Source organism: Typopeltis vanoorti, chromosome 7 (genome assembly GCF_054136105.1).
Source record: "Typopeltis vanoorti isolate ZY-2024b chromosome 7, IOZ_Tvanoo_1.0, whole genome shotgun sequence".
NCBI lineage: Eukaryota > Metazoa > Arthropoda > Arachnida > Uropygi > Thelyphonidae > Typopeltis > Typopeltis vanoorti.
The window spans coordinates 138,425,800-138,444,379 of NC_143555.1; the positions used below are offsets into that span (position 1 = coordinate 138,425,800).

Here is an 18,580-nt window from a genome sequence, read left to right on the forward strand (position 1 = left end):
GGCCTCTTTAAATTTATGCTCATACCACATTTTGGTGTGATGTAACCAACAGGTGCCTTTCCAGTCAGTTCTGTGTAGGATATTCAGCACATGATCAGATTAAAATTTAATAACTGTGGTAAATCTGGCTTTCAGACAATTTACCTTATGGTAAATTGCCTGATTATATAATTTTTTATGTGTAAAAAGGCCAGGGATTTGGGAGTGTTGGTGGATAGGGAATTAAAGTTTAGGGGGCACATTGCAAAAGTAACTAAAACAGCTCACCAAATCACTTGGCTTCTGAAAAATACTTTAACATGCAGAGACGAACAAGTTGTTGTTCCTCTGTATCGAGCCTTGATAAGACCCCATCTGGACTTCTCTGCCCAGCTATGGGCACCAGGGTTTCTTCGTGATGGGGAGGAAGTGGAGAGGGTCCAGAGACGAGTGACCAAGATGATAGCAGGTCTGTGGAATGAACCTTATGAGAATAGGTTGAGGATTTGTGGGTTGCAGAAATTGGACAATAGGCGAAGGAGGGGTGATATGATTGAGACATTCAAATTGCTGAAGGGTTTTTATAGGATTGATCCAGAAGATATTTTTGAAAATATGACTGGTGGTGGGAGGACTAGGGGCCATGCATGGAAGCTGGGCAAGAGCGTGGTTGACAAGGGTGTTAGAGCTAGGTTCTTTACTTGGAGAGTGGTAAATGAGTGGAATAAGCTTCCAGAGTCTGTTGTGGGTGCTACGACCGTGAATGAGTTCAAGGCAAGGTATGATAGATACTGTGTGAATGTTGAATAGTTGTTCTTGACATGATGTTGGGGTCTCCCTCAATGAGTCTGTCGACTCCTTGGAGTTTCCCGGAACAATAATAATAAAAAATGCTGATCTTTAATCCATAATTACTGTGTTAAAAACGTGAAGGCACTTAGTGATTATGGATTGTTTGTGTATCAAAAAAAATCAATAATTTGAGATTATTGATTTTTTTTGCCATCAACTGTAATTCCTAAACCACTGTTTTTCAAGGCTAAGTATATTATATATTCTAAATGTAGATTAAAAAGCATTGGTGAAAGCAAACCATTGAAAGGTTTGCTATAGATCCCTTTAATTATTAACATTTCTTAGGAACTGTAAAGAGTTTGAGTTAGGCATACTGTTTTATCTATTCCATACTAGTTCAGTATTCTTTACATTGCCTCACGCCATACTGAATCAAAGATCTTCGGTGTATAGTATTTGTCACATAGTATTTTATTATTATTATTTATATGGGTACTCCATGGAGTCAAACGATTCATCGCAAGAGACTCGCACTATCTATTAATATCTATCATACACCTCCTTAAACTTATTCACTGTTGGGGTGTTCACAACCACCTCTTCAGGTAAAGAGCCTAGTCTGCAACCCTTATTAACCACACTCTAGACAACTTTCAAGTGTGACCCCTTGTTTTCCCCTTACTCCCCATATATTAACTTAGAGAATCCCTTTAGTAACTTATAAGTTTCTATCATATTCCTAAACTCTGTAACCTATACACCTTCAGTCTATCCTCGTAGGGAACATTCCAGACCTGTCAAGAGCTTAGTCGCTCATCTCTAAATCCTCTCCACCACCTCCCAATCCCCAAAGAATGCAGGTGGCCAAATCTGTGCACAGTAGTATGTGGCTGAATCATAACCGTATAAAGAGGGATAATAACGTCCCTGTCTTTACTTGTCAGTGTGTTCTTCAACATCCAAGTAATCCTCTGAGCTATTTTGCCAACTCTTGTAATATGTCTTCTGAATTTCAAATATCTATCTACCATCACTTCCAGATCCCTATCCTCATCCATTTCCTGTAACCTAGTACAATTAATATGATATAAAGTATGTAATCTGTTCATCCTGAAGTGCATTACATTATATTACATTTTACAACATTAAATTGACAAGCATTGTTTTTTCCCTGCACTGCCATTTTGTTTAAGTCATCCTGCAAGATATCTGCATCACCTTTATCAACTATTGCCCTCCCAAGTTTTGCATTATCAGTGATCAACTAAATATCTCCCTCTCCCTCAGATCTTACACTGTGTAATCAGTATATAAATTAAAGAGCAGTGGTCCTAGTAAAAAGCATTGCGGCACTCCACTAGTCACCCTCATTTGCCTTGATTCCGCTCCACCATACACCACCTTCTGATGTCTATCTATCAGCCATCCCTGTATCCATGCCACCGACCTCATATCCATTCATTGGAAGTTTTTCCACTTGATTATACTATAAATTGAAGATACCAAGAAATTATATACTCGGTTTAATCCTTTATCCAAGTGTAAGCAAAGAAGTTTGCACCTGAACTATTTTCAGGACTGGGGCAACTTGTATAAAGAAGCTAATGACTTCACATCACTTGCCTTAGTATCTCATAATGCAAAGCACATCTCCTTGTGGGCATGTATAATGCTCTGCATTATAGAAAGGGTCATTACCCAGATCGGTTTCGACCTTTATTGAGGTCTCATCAGTTGGAGCCAGACCCAGAGGTGATACTAAGGTTGAAGTAATGCAGAAGTCATATTTTCATATACAAGTAGCCAAAAGGTGTCACACCTTATTATTAAATTAGAATCTCTCTAATCCAGAGTATTTTAATAATAATGTGTGACACCTTTTGGCTACTTGTATATGAAAATACGACTTCTGCATTACTTCAACCTTAGTATCACCTCTGGATCTGGCTCCCACTGATGAGACCTCATTAGAGGTCGAAACCCCTCTTTCCACTCCCTTAGGAAAGAGAGATAATCTTTCCTTTGTTCAATCTAAGTTTTGACCAGAGCCACAACTTAGATTGAACAATTTCATCAGAGGCAATGACAATTCTCTTACACATTCTGGTGTATGGGCTGATGTGTCATCCAGTCTCACTGCTGTGTTTATATTGATATTTTTCAGTATGCTGAACACCTGTTCATTTACCTCAGTTTTGATCTCTGTCAAAAAAAAATTTTGCAGTTGCTGATCTGTCAGATCAGCAACTGCAAAATCTTCACCTGGATGATACACCTTTGCAAAATGATCACTCAGCAATTTCTGTTGACTCTGTCACCTTCCCACCATCAGCATTGATTTAGGTCATCCTACCATACTTATTTTTTCTCTTACTTGCCACATAATGAAGAAACTCTTTAGGATTTACTTTGGCCTGCTAAGCTTATTTTCTCTCATAATCTGATTTAGCCTTTTTTACCATACTAGTTACCCTTCTTGCTTTGCACACTGATATTTTTGCTGATCACCTCTTCTCTTTATATTCCCTCTACGGTGTTTTCTTTATCTCTACTCATCCACTTAATCCTCACTTGGCTTATCCTCCTGACCTTGGGTATGCAGTGTGATACTGCTTATCTCAAACAATCTCTGACCCCTGCTGCACTATTGACATTCTTTCCTTGTTGCTTCTCAAGCCATGGTACTTCTCCAAGATACCTCATAAGTATGTCATAATTATCATCTTTATAGTTTAACATAAACCCTTTCTTGATAAAGAATACTACATGTTTAGCAACTTCTCAGAACAAAACTACATAGTCACTCTCCCCAATCTAATAGACAATCTTAGGTGTTGAGCATTAATCACAACCAATTTTAATGGTATTACAATACCATATGAACTAAATTATAAAAAAAAAAAAAAACATAAAGTTGTTTATTAACTGGCTTAGATTTTGCAGGATTTCAAACCAGCATTTTCACAGCACAACACAACATCTTATAGTTTTCATGTGACAATGAGTAAGTGTAACAATTCAAATTGTAACAGATTAGTACTGGGGGGGACAGCAGGACGTAGCCCCCTAGTAATAATAATAAGTGCCTTGTCCTGATTATCAGGTGAACTTTGTTTGCTTATACTTGGATAAAGGATTAAACCAATATATAATTTCTTGGTATCTTTAATGTGTAGTATAACCAAGTGGGAAAACTTCCAACAACTATCTCTAATTCAGAGTATTTTAATAATAAGGTGTGACATCTTTTGACAACTCTTATATGAATTTTTTTTGATTACCTTGCTAATGCTTCTGCCTGGTATCTCCATTTGGGCCTGGCTCCCACTGAAGAGATCTTAATAAAGGTCTCAAAACTAGTCTGGGTAGTGGCCCTTTCCTTAATGCATAACATTAGACATATCTGCAAGGAGATGTGTTTTGCATTATGGGAGATACTGAGATAGGAGTGATGTTAGCTTGCTCCACCTTTGCAACGAGTTGCTGGTGTTGTACCACCTTACCCCAGTCCTGAAGATACTTTCAGGTGCAAACTTTGTTTGCTCACACTTGGATAAAGGATTAAACTAAATTTATTATCTTATATGAAAATATGACTTCTGCATTACTTCAACTTAGTATCACCTCTAGGTCTGGCCCTCACTGACAAAACCTCAATAAAGGTCGAAACCAGTCTGGGTAGTGACCCTTCCCATAATGCATAGCATTATACATACCTGTAAGGATATGTGCTTTGCATTATGGGATACTAAGGCAAGTGATGTGAAGTCATTAGCTTCCATATATGAGTTGTCCTGCCCTGATTATATTTCAAGTGCAAACTTTGTTTGCAAAAACACTTGGATAAATGATTAAACCAAGTGTATAATTTCTTGGTATCTTTAATTATATCATTTTCTGTCAACCAGGTCTCACTTATACCTATAATTTTTGGCAAAGTCAAGCTGCCAAATGCCAAAAACTCCTCTTCCTTGTTTCTGGTAATTCTGGCATTCCTGTATATGCATTTCAGCATCACCTTGGACCCATGTGAAATCGCATTCAGCATTGTGTAATCATTTCTGTACATACACTCATTTATCCCAGGGGTAGGATAAATGAGTATATGTACAGAAATGTATATACACTCATTTCCAGGTGCTTTTGTCTCTCTTTGTGTTATATCTTTGTCAAATTTTACCTTTGGTATCAATATTAGCTGACAAGTATCTAAAATTCTTAACTTTTGCTGCATATTGGTCAGTTTTAATTTCTTTCTTTCTGGCCTGTATTGTTCAATTTAGAATTCAATTATGAATAAAAAAAATGTTGAACATTTTTTTTTTTATTAATATTTATTTTGTCAGATGTTTTCAGCTGTTTTATGCAGTGCTCTTGATGTTGCTTGTTTATTAGTGTGTTTTGATGATATCAAAACAACTTTGTTGTCTTCATAATATAGATATTCCAGCTGTAATGTAGGATTTAATTTTTTTTTTTTTTGTCTCCTTATACTTGCAACTTTTTCATAATCCAATCAGCAACTGTATTAAAAAGTAATTTAGTTCAGAGACATTATGCAATCTTGTCTCAAACAAGTTCTTATCTCAGACCATTCTAATGTTGTTTGTTGTGCAGTAATACAAGTTTTACTTTATACATTTCTTTTATTATTCTCATATATTTTCAGGAATTCCATAGTTTCTAATAATTATCCATAACAACTCTCTCAGTACTGTCAAAAACTTTGATAAAATCTATAAGGTTCATTCTAAATTCTGTTTTTTGTTCAGTGAAGTGATATTCTTTAAAGTACATATTGTGAATTAAAGTACTTCCTCCTGTTCTAAAACCAACTTGTCCTTGCATCAATATCTTTTCTGTTTCATATTTAGTTCTATTTATCATAATTTACAAAAAAAAAATTGGCAAGTACTGACAGTAGACTAATCCCCTCTAATTTTTACATCAAATGTAAAAATTAGAGGGGATTCTTCTTTGGAATTATAGTTGTTATTGCTTCTTTCCCTTGTCTAGTTATCCTTTCATTCTCTAGCACATTATAAAAGATCATTTACAGTTTATCAGCAGCAAGTTCTTTAGTTGTCTTATGCGTTTCTGTTGGTATGTTATCATTATTACATTCCCTTTGCTTTTTATTTTCTCTACTATGTTTATTATTTCCTAATCCTAATCCTATGGCTTCCTCTCTTTGAGAGGGTTGCAGCTGATTACTAGGGAGATAGTTACACAAGGTGGTTTCCTGTTGCTTTCCTTGCCATGAGTATTTATGACTGTAGCCTGTGTGTTCACGGGGTCAGTTTGCCTGCTGTGGGATGGAAACCCCCAGATAAGCTGGTGGATATCTTCTCTTGCTAAGCGCCTCTGTAGCGCAATTGGAAGAATGACAGTACGTTGTGCCCTTCGATTGGAAAAAGCCTAAGTTCGATTCTCATCATAAAGGGAGGAATCTTTATATGGACATTTTCAATCAAAGGTGAGTTAGCCGATCTCATATGGAGGTAGCAGGGTTTTTTTCTCCCAGAAACTCAGGTTTATCATCATGCATACAGACAAATCGACCCTTCAGAACACACGCAATTTACATACAAAAAAATACTAGCTGTGGTGGCAGTGGCCGATAGATGGTGCTGATGTTGATGATTGGTAGTATAGTTCGCCCACCGATTAGAGATCCTTCGACACTTCTGCGCATGTCAGAAAAAGGAGAATCCATTCCGATAATAGGGTAATCAGTCCATATTGTGGGATGAGTTGTTTATTATTACAGGTCAGAAAATTAACTTCTCTTTTATGATTATTGTAGTTAACTATGTTGCTTGTATAACAGTTGGAAAATTTTACCTATAAAGCACGTGATTTCGCATGTTGGCGACCAATTCATCCGTCCTTCATTTCTTTCTCCCTTTCAGCACGAATCGACCATTCTTGTCAAGACGCCAAGCAGAGACCTACAAATGGTGGACGAACTATAGAGGTTCGGTATAGTGGTGGAGACGGAGAGTATGACAGGTGTCCTTTCTCGATGAGTCTTCGGACTCCTTGGAGGTGTCACAAACAATAAATAAAACAATAAAATCCTGCTGTCCACACCCAAGACCAGCTAACTTGGCTATGGCTGAGGAAGATCCTTAAGCTCCTCACTTCATCGATGGGAATCGAACCTAGGACACTCCTTCCCCAGGCATATGGTTGTGAAGTGCAAAGCCGCTAGTCTAACTGCACGGACATTCATTATTTAATTTTAGATATTTTAGACACTATTTAATTCTGATGTAATATTTAAATCTATACTTATATTTGGTTCTTCTGTTATTTAACTTATTATGTCAGTTATGTTGTTTTCTTCATTTAAACCCTCATTGAAGTTTTCTATGATCTTATCCTCTGGTTAGCAGCATTTTGTTTTTTTAAATTTCTTATAGCAATTACCTTCTTCCACCTTTCAGAACATATTTTCTGTATCACTTCATACAATTTTCCAGTGTGACCTAATACTAAACCTTTCTATACTTCTTCTTCTGCCATACAGTCTATATAATTCCTCTTATCTTCTCTTGCTAATCTTTTAACTAAGTTGTCTTTCTCTGTAATTTCTCAAATGAATTTATTTAATTCTCTGACACTACATTCCAAACAGCATTTTAATTTCATACCTTTCTTTTGCGAGTTTCCAGGTACTGTATGATAACCAACCCTGGTTCTCTTTTTCTTCTTTAGGATGCTAACAGTCTCTTGCTGCCTCATTATATACTATTCAAAAATTTTTCCATCTGCTTTCTATAATATCTTCTGGCCTCTTCTTTCTAGTTTCTCATTCTCCAAAATTTGAAATCAATCCCCATTTGCTGGCCTGGTTGGCCTAGTGGTTAGCATATTCACTCTCCAGCATAAAGACTGTGGGTTCGAATCCTGCTGTATACATGGATGTTTGTGATTGTCCGTGGAAATACTAGTGGTGGTGGTGAGGAGGGGGAAGTAGATGGCATTGGTGTAATCGCAGTTAGTTTTAGTTCGTGGATTGAGTGGTGAAGACAGAGAGTTGTAGAGTAGGTGTCCTCCTTTAGTGTGTCCTTGGACTCCCTGGAGGTGTCACGCAATAGTAATAATAATAATAATCCTTTATCATAACAGAAAAAATTTCTTGTATTTCAGACTTGTCATATCTTATATTTCCATTTTTTATTTTCTTATGCCTACACAGCTTTTTTTTTATGTGGCTCCCACTAATGAAAGGTTATTTGCAACCCTATAGTATATTTGGATTGTGGGTGGGCTAAGATTTTCCCCCATTTTTTATCACTTTTATTTCTTTTTTTTTATAGCTATTTTTATTATAATTTTTATAACAATTATTTTTATTTTTATTTATTTTTTTTACACTGAATTTTGATGCCACTGAATAACGATTGGATCCTACAATCAGCTCCTTGCCTTGCTTTAACATCTGAGAGTGAGCTTTTAAGTACTCTTCTACACTGTGAATTTGGCTTTTGTTTTTTCTGTCTGGTGATTTCCAGGTAATTTAATGTATGTCTTTATGTTTAAATAAACTTTCTCCTATCACAAGATTTCATTTTGCAAAATGCTACCTAAATTGTCATTCTTATTCCTTGACCACATGCTTCATTACCTACTACTGTTTCATCTTTGTTATTTCATTTGCCAACTTCATCATCATCATCAAATTCCTGCCATGTACCCTCAAGGGGTGTACAGGTTATGATAGTACTACATGAAAAATTTACATCATTACTTACTTCCTATCTACAATTTTCCTCCAAATCAGTCTGTTACTTGTCAAGATTCCAACATTATCAGATCTTAAGTTTTAAAAGAGGTATACCGTGAGTAGACATATAGATACAAAATTACTAATGGAAAACTCACGTACAAAGATTATTTAATAGTATAATTTTTGCCTGTGTGTCACAGGCATCTTCAGTACATTTTAAGCTCAAATTAAACAATAACTGACAATTCCAAAAAAGCGCCACCTAAGTAGCTGGTGTAAGATAACTAAAAAGGTCAACAAATTTCCTAACAAAAAAAAAAAAAAAAAAAAAAAAAAATTATACAATAAAAAGTTAGGAAAGATTAGCTGATTTATAAAGTACTATCTCCCATAAAGGGGATAGTCATAAACCATTGGATCTGTTTAAGTTAAGAGAATGAAGTAAAGTTTCACATGTTTCTTTATAAAGGTGTTCCATGAGGAACCAACTTTTGTGAAGGACTCTTGTCTTTCTCCAATGAACTCTATGTCTAGTGAAGATGGCATGTTCTGCAAGTCCAGACTTTTCAGGTTTAAAGTATTCAATATAAGATTGGTGTTCTTCTAGCTGAATAGAGTCAGATCTTCCTGTTTGTCCGAAATAAGATAATCCACAAGAGCACGGAATCTGGTAGACTCCTGGATAATTAAGATGTGGAGTTTGTCCTTAGGAGAAGTGAGAAAGGTGGAGATTTTTCTAAATGGTCGAAAGGCAACAAAAATATTCAGTGGTTTTAAAACTTTTGCTATACATTCACTAATGCCTTGTACATAAGGGATAGGAATGCATGTTATTTCTTCTGTATTTGAAGAGGAAGACTACTCAAAGCTCTTTTAATGAAGCAATTCTTATAACCATTAGATAGAAAGGAAGAAGTTATATATTGCAGTTCTTTCTGTAAAAGATCGTCTTCTAAAAAACAAAAGGAGTGGCATGATGAACCAGTAGTTCCTGTCTTTTGACTGGGATGGTGATGAGATTCAGTATGGATATAATGGCCTGTATGAGTCTTCTTTCTATAGACTGAGAAATGCAGGTTACCATCTGGTTGACGAAGAATTAAAAGATCTAAAAAAGGCTAACTGCTTATTTTATTCTACTTCTAGGGTAACCTGGATCCTAGGATGAAGTGCATTTAACTAAGTGTGAAACTGTTGAAGTTCATCAGAAGAGCCATTCCATACACCAAAAATGTCATCGACATATCTGAACCAATGAGTAGGTCTGGGAGAAATGTTGTCAAAGATACGTTGTTCAAAATGTTCCATAAAGAAATTGGAGATAGCAGGAGAAAGAGGATTGCCCATTGCTGTTCCTTCAATTTGTTGATATTTATCCATAAGTTAAAACTGGTTTGAACACTGTTTTGTATACAGTTAATATAGTGTTCCGACTAATTTCTCTCTTATTCCATATGAATTTATTCAATTGACTTCCTACCATACCAGCTTTATTGATTCTGTTGTCTATTTCCATATTTAATTTACCATCTTCACTAAAAATCGTGCCTAAGTAGCTGAAATGTTTTACTATTTCAGCTACTTTGCCACCATCTTGATATTTATTTTCTATGTTCTTGCCAAAGTCTTCCCATGACTTTTGTTTAGCTAGTTTTACACAATGATTCTGCCCATTTTCATTGTCTTTGTCTTGTTGCTGACCTTCATAAGCTTCTTCCTCCAGAATATTTTGCCACCTTCTTGATATTTATTTTCTATGTTCTTTCCAAAGTCTTCCCATGACTTTTGTTTAGCTAGTTTTACACAATGATTCTGCCCATTTTCAATGTCTTTGTCTTGTTGCTGACCTTCATACCATATTTATTATAACAGTTATTCAATATAGTCATGGAATCTTACAGACTTGTAGCGGATTTATTTAGAAGTATAACATCGTCTGCATAAAGCAAAGAGCTGACATTAACATCTCCAATTTTGATATTATGTTTAATACCACTTTCCTTCATAACGTGATCCATGTAGATAACGAATAACAGAAGGGATAATGTACATCCTTGTCCCACACCAGATTTAACATTAAACCATCTTCCTGTACTTCCTTCAATTCTAACTGCTGACTTACAACTCAAATAAAGACTAAGTATTGCTTGATATAATGTCCCATTGACACCATATAACTGTCGAGTATTGAATAGCTTCTCTCTTGGCACCTTGTTATATACCTTTTCCAGATCGACAAAACTTAAATTCAGATCTTTGTTATATTCCCATGTTTTCTCAACTATTTGTCGTAAAGTGAGGATCTGATCCTGACAGCCTCTATTTGGCCAGCTTGTTCTTCACCAAGCTTTTCTTCCATGATTCTTCTCAACCGTTTCTCAAGTATACTTGCATAGATCTTACCAGGAATACTCAGTAGGGGAAATACCTCTGTAATTCTCATATTCAATTTTATTTCCCTTTTTATATATGTGGGTACAAGAGCTCTATTCCAATCATCGGGAATTTGTCCCTCTCTCCATGCCTTCTGAACTATGCAGTGCAGCCATTGTAAGACTTTTTTTACCACCATACTTCAGCATTTTTGGTCGAATATCATCTACTCCTACTGCCTTTCCACATTTCAAGCCTTTGATGGCTTTTTCTACTTCAAGTATGGATATGTATTCCTGACTGTATGCCTGTCGAATGTTTTTTTTACCACTGTGCTATCACTGCTCGTTTCATTTAGCAATTTTTCGAAATAATTACTCCATACTTCAATGATATCTTTTTCTCCCGTTTTCATGTCACCTTTATCATGTCTAAGTCCTTTTACAACACTCTTTCCTCCATTTCTAAGCTTCTTCCTTCAGAATATTTTGCCACCTTGATACTTATTTTCTATGTTCTTGCCAAAGTCTTCCCATGACTTTTGTGTAGCTAGTTTTACACAGTGTTTAGCTTTCTTACATTTGTCTCTGTATTCTCTAAGAGCACAAGCTGACTTATTTGCAAGGAACTTTTGATATGCGTTTTTCTTTTCCTTCACTGCCTCTTTAACTTCCTGTGTCCACCATGGAGTTCTGATTTTTCTATCCTTGCAGACAACCTCACCACATGCCTCTCTGGCTGAATCAATCAGGGTTTTCTTCAATCCTTGCCACTGAATCCGCACGAGGTTTGATTCCTGTTCTCAAACTCTTTCATTTTTTCATTGCCAACTTTGGCATTCATGCCACCCGTAGGAATAACCATGTTACACTTTGGTATTTGTTCTATGCACTTCTCTAATTTATCATAAAATATCTCATTTTCTTCGAGATTCTTACCATTTGTGGTGCATAAATCTGTAATGGTTAATTTAATACATTTTGAATATCATTTTAGCAATTATTATTCAATTGCTTATAGGCTTCCATTTCACCAAGCTTTTACTTGTATCTCCATTAAATATAAGTACCACTCCCTTTTTTATGTTTTTCATCATATCCTGAGTATTTTATATTGATTCTTACTCTTCTAAAGCCTGGTCATCTTAGTTCACTTATTCCTAAAATATCTATTCTGTATTTTCTCGTTTCCCTAATAACTTATTGTGTCTTTCTAGTTTGAAATTTATTTCCAACATTTCAAGTTGCAATTAAGGTCAAAGTGGTAATAACATCATCTGTTTATTTGTTTAGGTGAAAATGGTGACCTCATCTGTCAAAGGTTCCTGTAGGCTTGTCCTTGCCAACTTAAATAGCAATTGTCTGGGATCCTGCAGGTTGTCACACATGACACTTCGTGTACCCAGGTTACTTGGATTCTTGGTTTTCATAATTAGGAAATTTTCATGGGGAAGGATGATTATTCCTTAATTCAACTCTTGTCCACCTTTATCTGGGTTTGGGACTGTCATGGGGAAGCCTATATCATGGTGTATCTTGTTAAACTTAAGTTTTATATTTAATATAATCACTTGTCTTCGTAAATTGGTAAAACAAGATTCTTATATTTACAGGAATGCATCAAGCCAATAAAGATTGAAAAAAGGCCAGGAAGAACAGGTGCAATTCGAATAGGGGATGATGGAAGCTACAATCAATTAACAGAGGCAAGTAGAGTAGCCTCCCATGATAAGTCCCAGGGCTTCGTAGAGGTGTCATGTAGTAATAATAAATTATGTGTTATGTAAAATAAATACAGTATATGTAATATTGCAAGTTTATTTTTCACTTGGTTGGAATATAATAAATTTAGTTTAATCCTTTATCCAAGTCTGAGCAAACAGAGTTTGCACCTGAAAGTATCTTCAGGACTGGGGTAAGTTGGTACAACACCAGGGCAACTCCTTGCAAAGGTGGAACAAGCTAACATCACTCCTATCTCAGTATCTTCGATAATGCAAAACACATCTCCTTGCGGATATGTCTAATGATATGCATTAAGGGAAGAGCCACTACCCAGACTAGTTTCAACCTTTATTGAGGTCTCTTCAGTGGGAGCCAGGCCCAAGTGGAGATACCAGCCAGAAACATTAGCAAGGTCATCTCTACCTATAGGAGTTGCCAAATGGTGTGCCACCTTTTTAATAAATTACTCTGGATTTAGAGAAAGATGTTGAAAGTTTATTTTTTGCTTGAAGTCCTGAAAGTATCTTCAGGAGTTTTTTAATATGTAATATTGCGACTTACAAAAGAGTAGCATTTGTAAGTTATTATGTAGTATTGCAACTTACAAAAGAGTAGCATTTGTTTAAAGTTTTTATTTTCATACAGCTTGAATTGTTTCAAATAATTTTCGTTATTTTGTTCATTTATTATTATTATTATTTAACAGAGATGTAGAACATACATTTATGTGAATAGAAGTGCCATTCAAGTTGTCAAGAATGCAGTTTTTTCAACCAGTTGGAACATTATTAATGGAAGGCCAAGTGGTTAGCATATCTGCTCTCCGGCCGAAAGGCTGTGGGTTCAAATCTTGCCTTGGGCATCGATGCTTGTAATTGTCTGTGAAAATACTAGTGGTGGTGGGCGGTAGATGGTGTTGGTGTAGTTGGTGGATTGAGTGGTGGAGACAGAGAGTAGAGTAGAGTAAGTGCCCTCCCTTGATGAGTCCTTGGACTCCTTGGAAGTGTCACATAATAATAATAATAAATAAATAAACTTACTTTTACTCACTGACCGAGAGTTCACTTACAAAAAATACATTTTTCTGACATTTCTATTTCCTTAATACTGAACAAGAGTTTTTGCTCTCTTAAGGTTTCTGCCTGGTCTCTAAAGAGAACCAACCAATTTAAAACAGCTGATTGGCATGTGAAACCTTTATTATCAAATGCACTAATAAAAGGCGAATATATGGATGCTTGGGCAGCACCCATATCTTTTAAGTAGTGCAAGCTAAGGCAACTCTGATCAACCAGAGGCTATGTGAACACTCAGCAGAGCTATCATCATTTTATTTCCCTGTTTATAGATGGGAACTAGGAGAGCTCTGCTCCAGTCATCAAGAATTCAACCCTCTGACTAAGTCTTCTGAATTATCTAATGCAGCCACTGTAAAACTTTTATACCTCCAAATTTGAACATATTGGTCAAATTTCATTTATTCTAGCTGCCTTTCCACATTTCAGGGTTTTTATGACTTTTCCTACTTCAAGTATGGATATGTATTCTTCACTGCATTCCTATAGGGAGTTTTCTATCATCATGCTGAGACTGCTTGTTTCATTTAGCAGTCTTACAAAGTAATTACCTCATACATCTAGAATATCTTTATCTTCAGTTTTCATGTCACCTTTATCATATCTGGTTCCTTTTACAGTACTTTTTCCTCCATATCTAAGCTTTTTCAATAGCCTCCAGAATATTTTGCTACTTCGTGATATTTATTTTCTATGTTCTTACCAAAGTCTTCTCATGACTTTTGTTTAGCTAGTTTTGCACAATGCTCTGCTTTTGTACATTTTCTCTATATTCTCTAAGAGCACAAGTTGACTTGCTTACCAGAAATGTTTGATATGCTTTCTTCTTTTCATTAATTTCCTTTTTAACTTTCTGATTCCACTATTGAGTTCTGATTTTTCTATCTTTACAGACAACCTCACCACATGATCTATTTTATCACCTGAGAATCTATTTTATCCTCAGGATTTGCCATTCAATCTTCAAAGAGTGGTTCTTGTTTTCAAACTCTTTCATTTTTTTTTTTTCAATGATGTTTGCGTATCTGAGGCTACAGATAACTTTTGAAAGCTGTGATTCAATTCAAAATTTTTTTATACATTCTTCTTTTCAATATGAAATTCAATTTTATCCTGCTCAAAACTAAATGGTGATCACTTCCTATTTCAAATGCTCTGTATACTTCTCACTGTAAACTTTTCACTATCAAAAATTTAATGGAATTAAATGGTTATGACCATCAAATCCAACAGATTATCGACTCCTACATTCCAACACCTAAGGATTCTTCAACAGACCACAGGGTTCCAATTCCTAATATTTCTGGTATCACTGAACCTAATGGTAGAATGTTGAAGAAGTTTCATCTTAATCCTACATATTTTCTTATCAACAAAATTTCTCATCTGTTACCATCTACAAAAGACAAACTGTCACGTCTGTCTTCAGCTGGTGTTTATCGTGAATGTAATTTGACATACTTTGGGTAAACAGTCTATTCTGTGGGGTGGGGAAAAATTAATGAACATCAGTACTATGGTGAATACATTGAAACCTCAAAAGCATGGTCTGGCACAGCATATTATTGACACTAAAACAGTATCCTGTGGGGTGAAGCTCATCTTCTCCATAGAAGCAGTTTTAAATATGAACAACTTTTCAAAGAAAGTTGTGAAGCTTTATTGCAATGACCTAATCTGAATCAGAATGATTCTCGCTTTCTCTTTCTTTCCTAAAAGTTTAGGAAATTCTCATTTTATGTAAAAATCTAAAATAGTTGTAATATTATTTATTAATATTGATAGGGATTTCTAGCGTGCAGCAACAATTTTTAATTGTAAATCAGTTATTATATGTACCTTGTATTGCTTTTCTTCCTGTATTCCTGTGGGGAATACATACGTACACAATACATACTTATGCCATAGGTTCTTTTAAAGATAATGCGTAGTGTAGGAATCCAACAAGGAGTCTTTGAACTTCATGAAGAAGATGCTCGTGTCACAACACTAATAATAACAACAAAGAAATATAAAGTATACCATAAGATAGGTCAGCTAAGGTCATATCTATTTAAGAAAGGAGATGAAGATTTCTGCAAAATTTATAGAAGAATAAGCTTATTAACTACAGGTTACAAAATACAGCAATAACTCACATAATGTAGTTTCAGACAGTATTCACTAAAATCTGGTTTGTAATTAGTATAATTGCATTACAGTACTTATTGTAATTTTGCCAGAAAAGCAATTATATCGATCATGTTTTACAATAATACAAAATTAATGTGGGACACGTTTCGAAGCATTACAAAAAAACTGAAACATTCTGAATTTGTGAGTATTACCAAAAGTTCTAAGATGCTCTTTTTCATATTCATTGCATTCAAATATCTAGCCACAGTATACAGTTGCAGCAGCAAAGATGTGACAGTGCCACATCTTTTAGGAGAGCGAGAGAGAATCATTCTGATTCAGATTAACCCATTGTAAAAGGGCTACCCAACTTTCTTTGACATGTAGAAATAAAGCAGTTATGATGCCATTGTATAAGGTCTTGATCAGGCCTCATATGGATTATTGTGCACAGGTTTAGTTACTAGGTTTTCATGGTGATGAAGATATGTTAGAAAGGGTCCAGAGAAGATTCACAAAGATGGTCATTGGTCTTTGGAACATGGAGTACGAGGAGAGATTGAGACATATAAGCTAGTCAGGTTGACATGGAAGAAATTTTTCATAGAATGGGAGAGGGAGGGGTAAAACAATTTTGTTGAACAAATAAGTTTGTTCTACTGTATAACTGGAAACTATAAGGATTGTTGAGCAGGTTCTTGACATGGAGAGTGGTTGGTGAGTGGAAAAGATTGCCTGAGTGTGTTGTGAATGTAGACACATTGAATCTGTTTAAGGCACAGTTGGATGAGCTTTGTGCATGATAGCGTCTCTCTCACGATGAGCCTCTGACTCCATAGAGGGTCAGATGTTAATAATAAATAATATTTAATATCCCTTTATGAGTGAGAAAAGAGTTGAAGGACCTAAGATGCATAAATGGTTAACAATAGAAAAAAATTTTAAATTATAAATCATCATGAAGATATATGAAGTATCATAAATTATTCATTACATCATATATGTCTCTTAAGAATTTGTTCTAATCGTGTTTTGTATAAGTACAATAACTGCCTGTTTGGAACACATTACACGGAAACCTGTTATATTGATGTTCTGCTCAGTATAGTTTCAGTTAGTACTGAATATTTTCAGCATGTATTAGCTGCATTATTTGAGATATGTTTTGCTGTATATAACAGAATTCAGAATAAAAGACTTAGAAGAATGACTGTAAACACCTTACTCTCAGAAGAATAGTTTCAGATAAGAAAGATCATGTATAGATAATATAGATAATATTTGTCTTAAATTGTTGCAAAGAGATAATTTATTTTTGAGATACATTTAACCATTATGGAAAAGCTTTTCTTAAGGTAGATAGAGAAAAATTATGGATGGAGTATGATTTAAAACAATATAGATTATGCAGAGAGATTGAAAATTTGTGGAAGTCACTAGCAGACAAGAGAAAGAGGGATGATATAATACTGACCTACAAACTTCTGAACAAGTCATACAGGATACCAGTAGATGGAATTTTCATTTTAGGAGAGAGAATGAGAGGACATTCATGAAAGTTAAGAATGAATATTGTGAAGAAAGGAGTGAGAGCTAGATTTTTCTCTCATAGAGCAAGGAGGTTCTGAGTGCAGATAGTGTGAATGAATTCGTGAGAAAGTATGATGTGATGTGAGTGATATGTGGCCTCCCTTGATGAATCCTGACTCCCTGCAGATCCCTTGTAACAATAATAATTACACACACACACACACACACACACACACACACACACACACACACACACACACACACACAACACTTTTGAATAGAATTGATCAAATATATTGAACAGTTGATTAAATTATAATAATATAGAAAACAAAAGAATAAGGTATCCAGTTAACGTGAAGAACTGTTGTTAATATAATGTATGCAGATAATCATATTATATTGCAAAATAACCAAGATGACCTTCCAAAATCACTTCATGAATCAAGAGAATAGATATACATGTATCTCTTTTTCATTAAAGATCACTCAGGTGTACCACAAAATAAATAGTAGCCTTAAATGTGTGCATCAGAAAATGGAAAAATTTGGCTTATTTCATACCCATTGATGGAATAAAATGCAGAATTTGAACTATTAATAGTGGCTACGAAACCTTGTAAAAAGAATTGTTACATTTTTTTTTTTTTTTTTTTTTACCTAAATGATATTATCTTGATGGACCTGTGATTTCAGTCAAGATTTCTCTATGACTGCAGTTCATAAAGAGTCCAGCTATTCCTGTCTTGAGCCTTTCTTGGGTTGTCTCGCCTTAAGGCTGGTCTTCCAGGTTTCCTTTCGGTATCTCTCAGATACCAGTTTGTTACTCTGACTGTCCATCTGTTGTCTCTCATTCTGGCGAGATGTCCTGCCCATCTATTTTTGCTTTTGTACATTGCTTTTATTAAATCTTTAAGTCCAGACTTCTTCCTGATTTCTGTGTGTCTTATGGGATCTATTTTATTTATATTGCACATTTTTCTTTCTATTGCATGTTGAGTTGTTATTAAGTTTTGTTCTTCTTTTAAAGTTGTGTTCCATGTTTCACTGCTATAAGTTAATGCTGGTAAGATGTGACTATTGAAAAAATGGGCTCTTATTTCTATATCTATGTTTTGGTTGGTAATTGTTGATTTTATTTTGTTGAAGGCCATCCAAGCAGCTCTTTTTCTCCTTGCTATTTCATTTGATATGTCGTTATTCATTTTAATGAACTGTCCAAGGTAGATGTAATCTTCAACTTTTTCGATGGT

General features: G+C 35.2%; 1 protein-coding gene across 1 annotated transcript in view; it reads left to right on the forward strand.

Annotated features, from left to right (window-relative positions):
* The window catches only part of LOC150105116 (cytosolic Fe-S cluster assembly factor narfl), a 98,445-nt gene that overhangs the window by 4,186 nt on the left and 75,679 nt on the right, over positions 1-18,580 (forward strand). Inside the window, exon 2 of the mRNA XM_090396162.1 lies at positions 12,495-12,587. Coding sequence (XP_090252288.1) covers positions 12,495-12,587 — 93 coding nt within the window. The remainder of the gene's footprint in view (positions 1-12,494; positions 12,588-18,580) is intronic.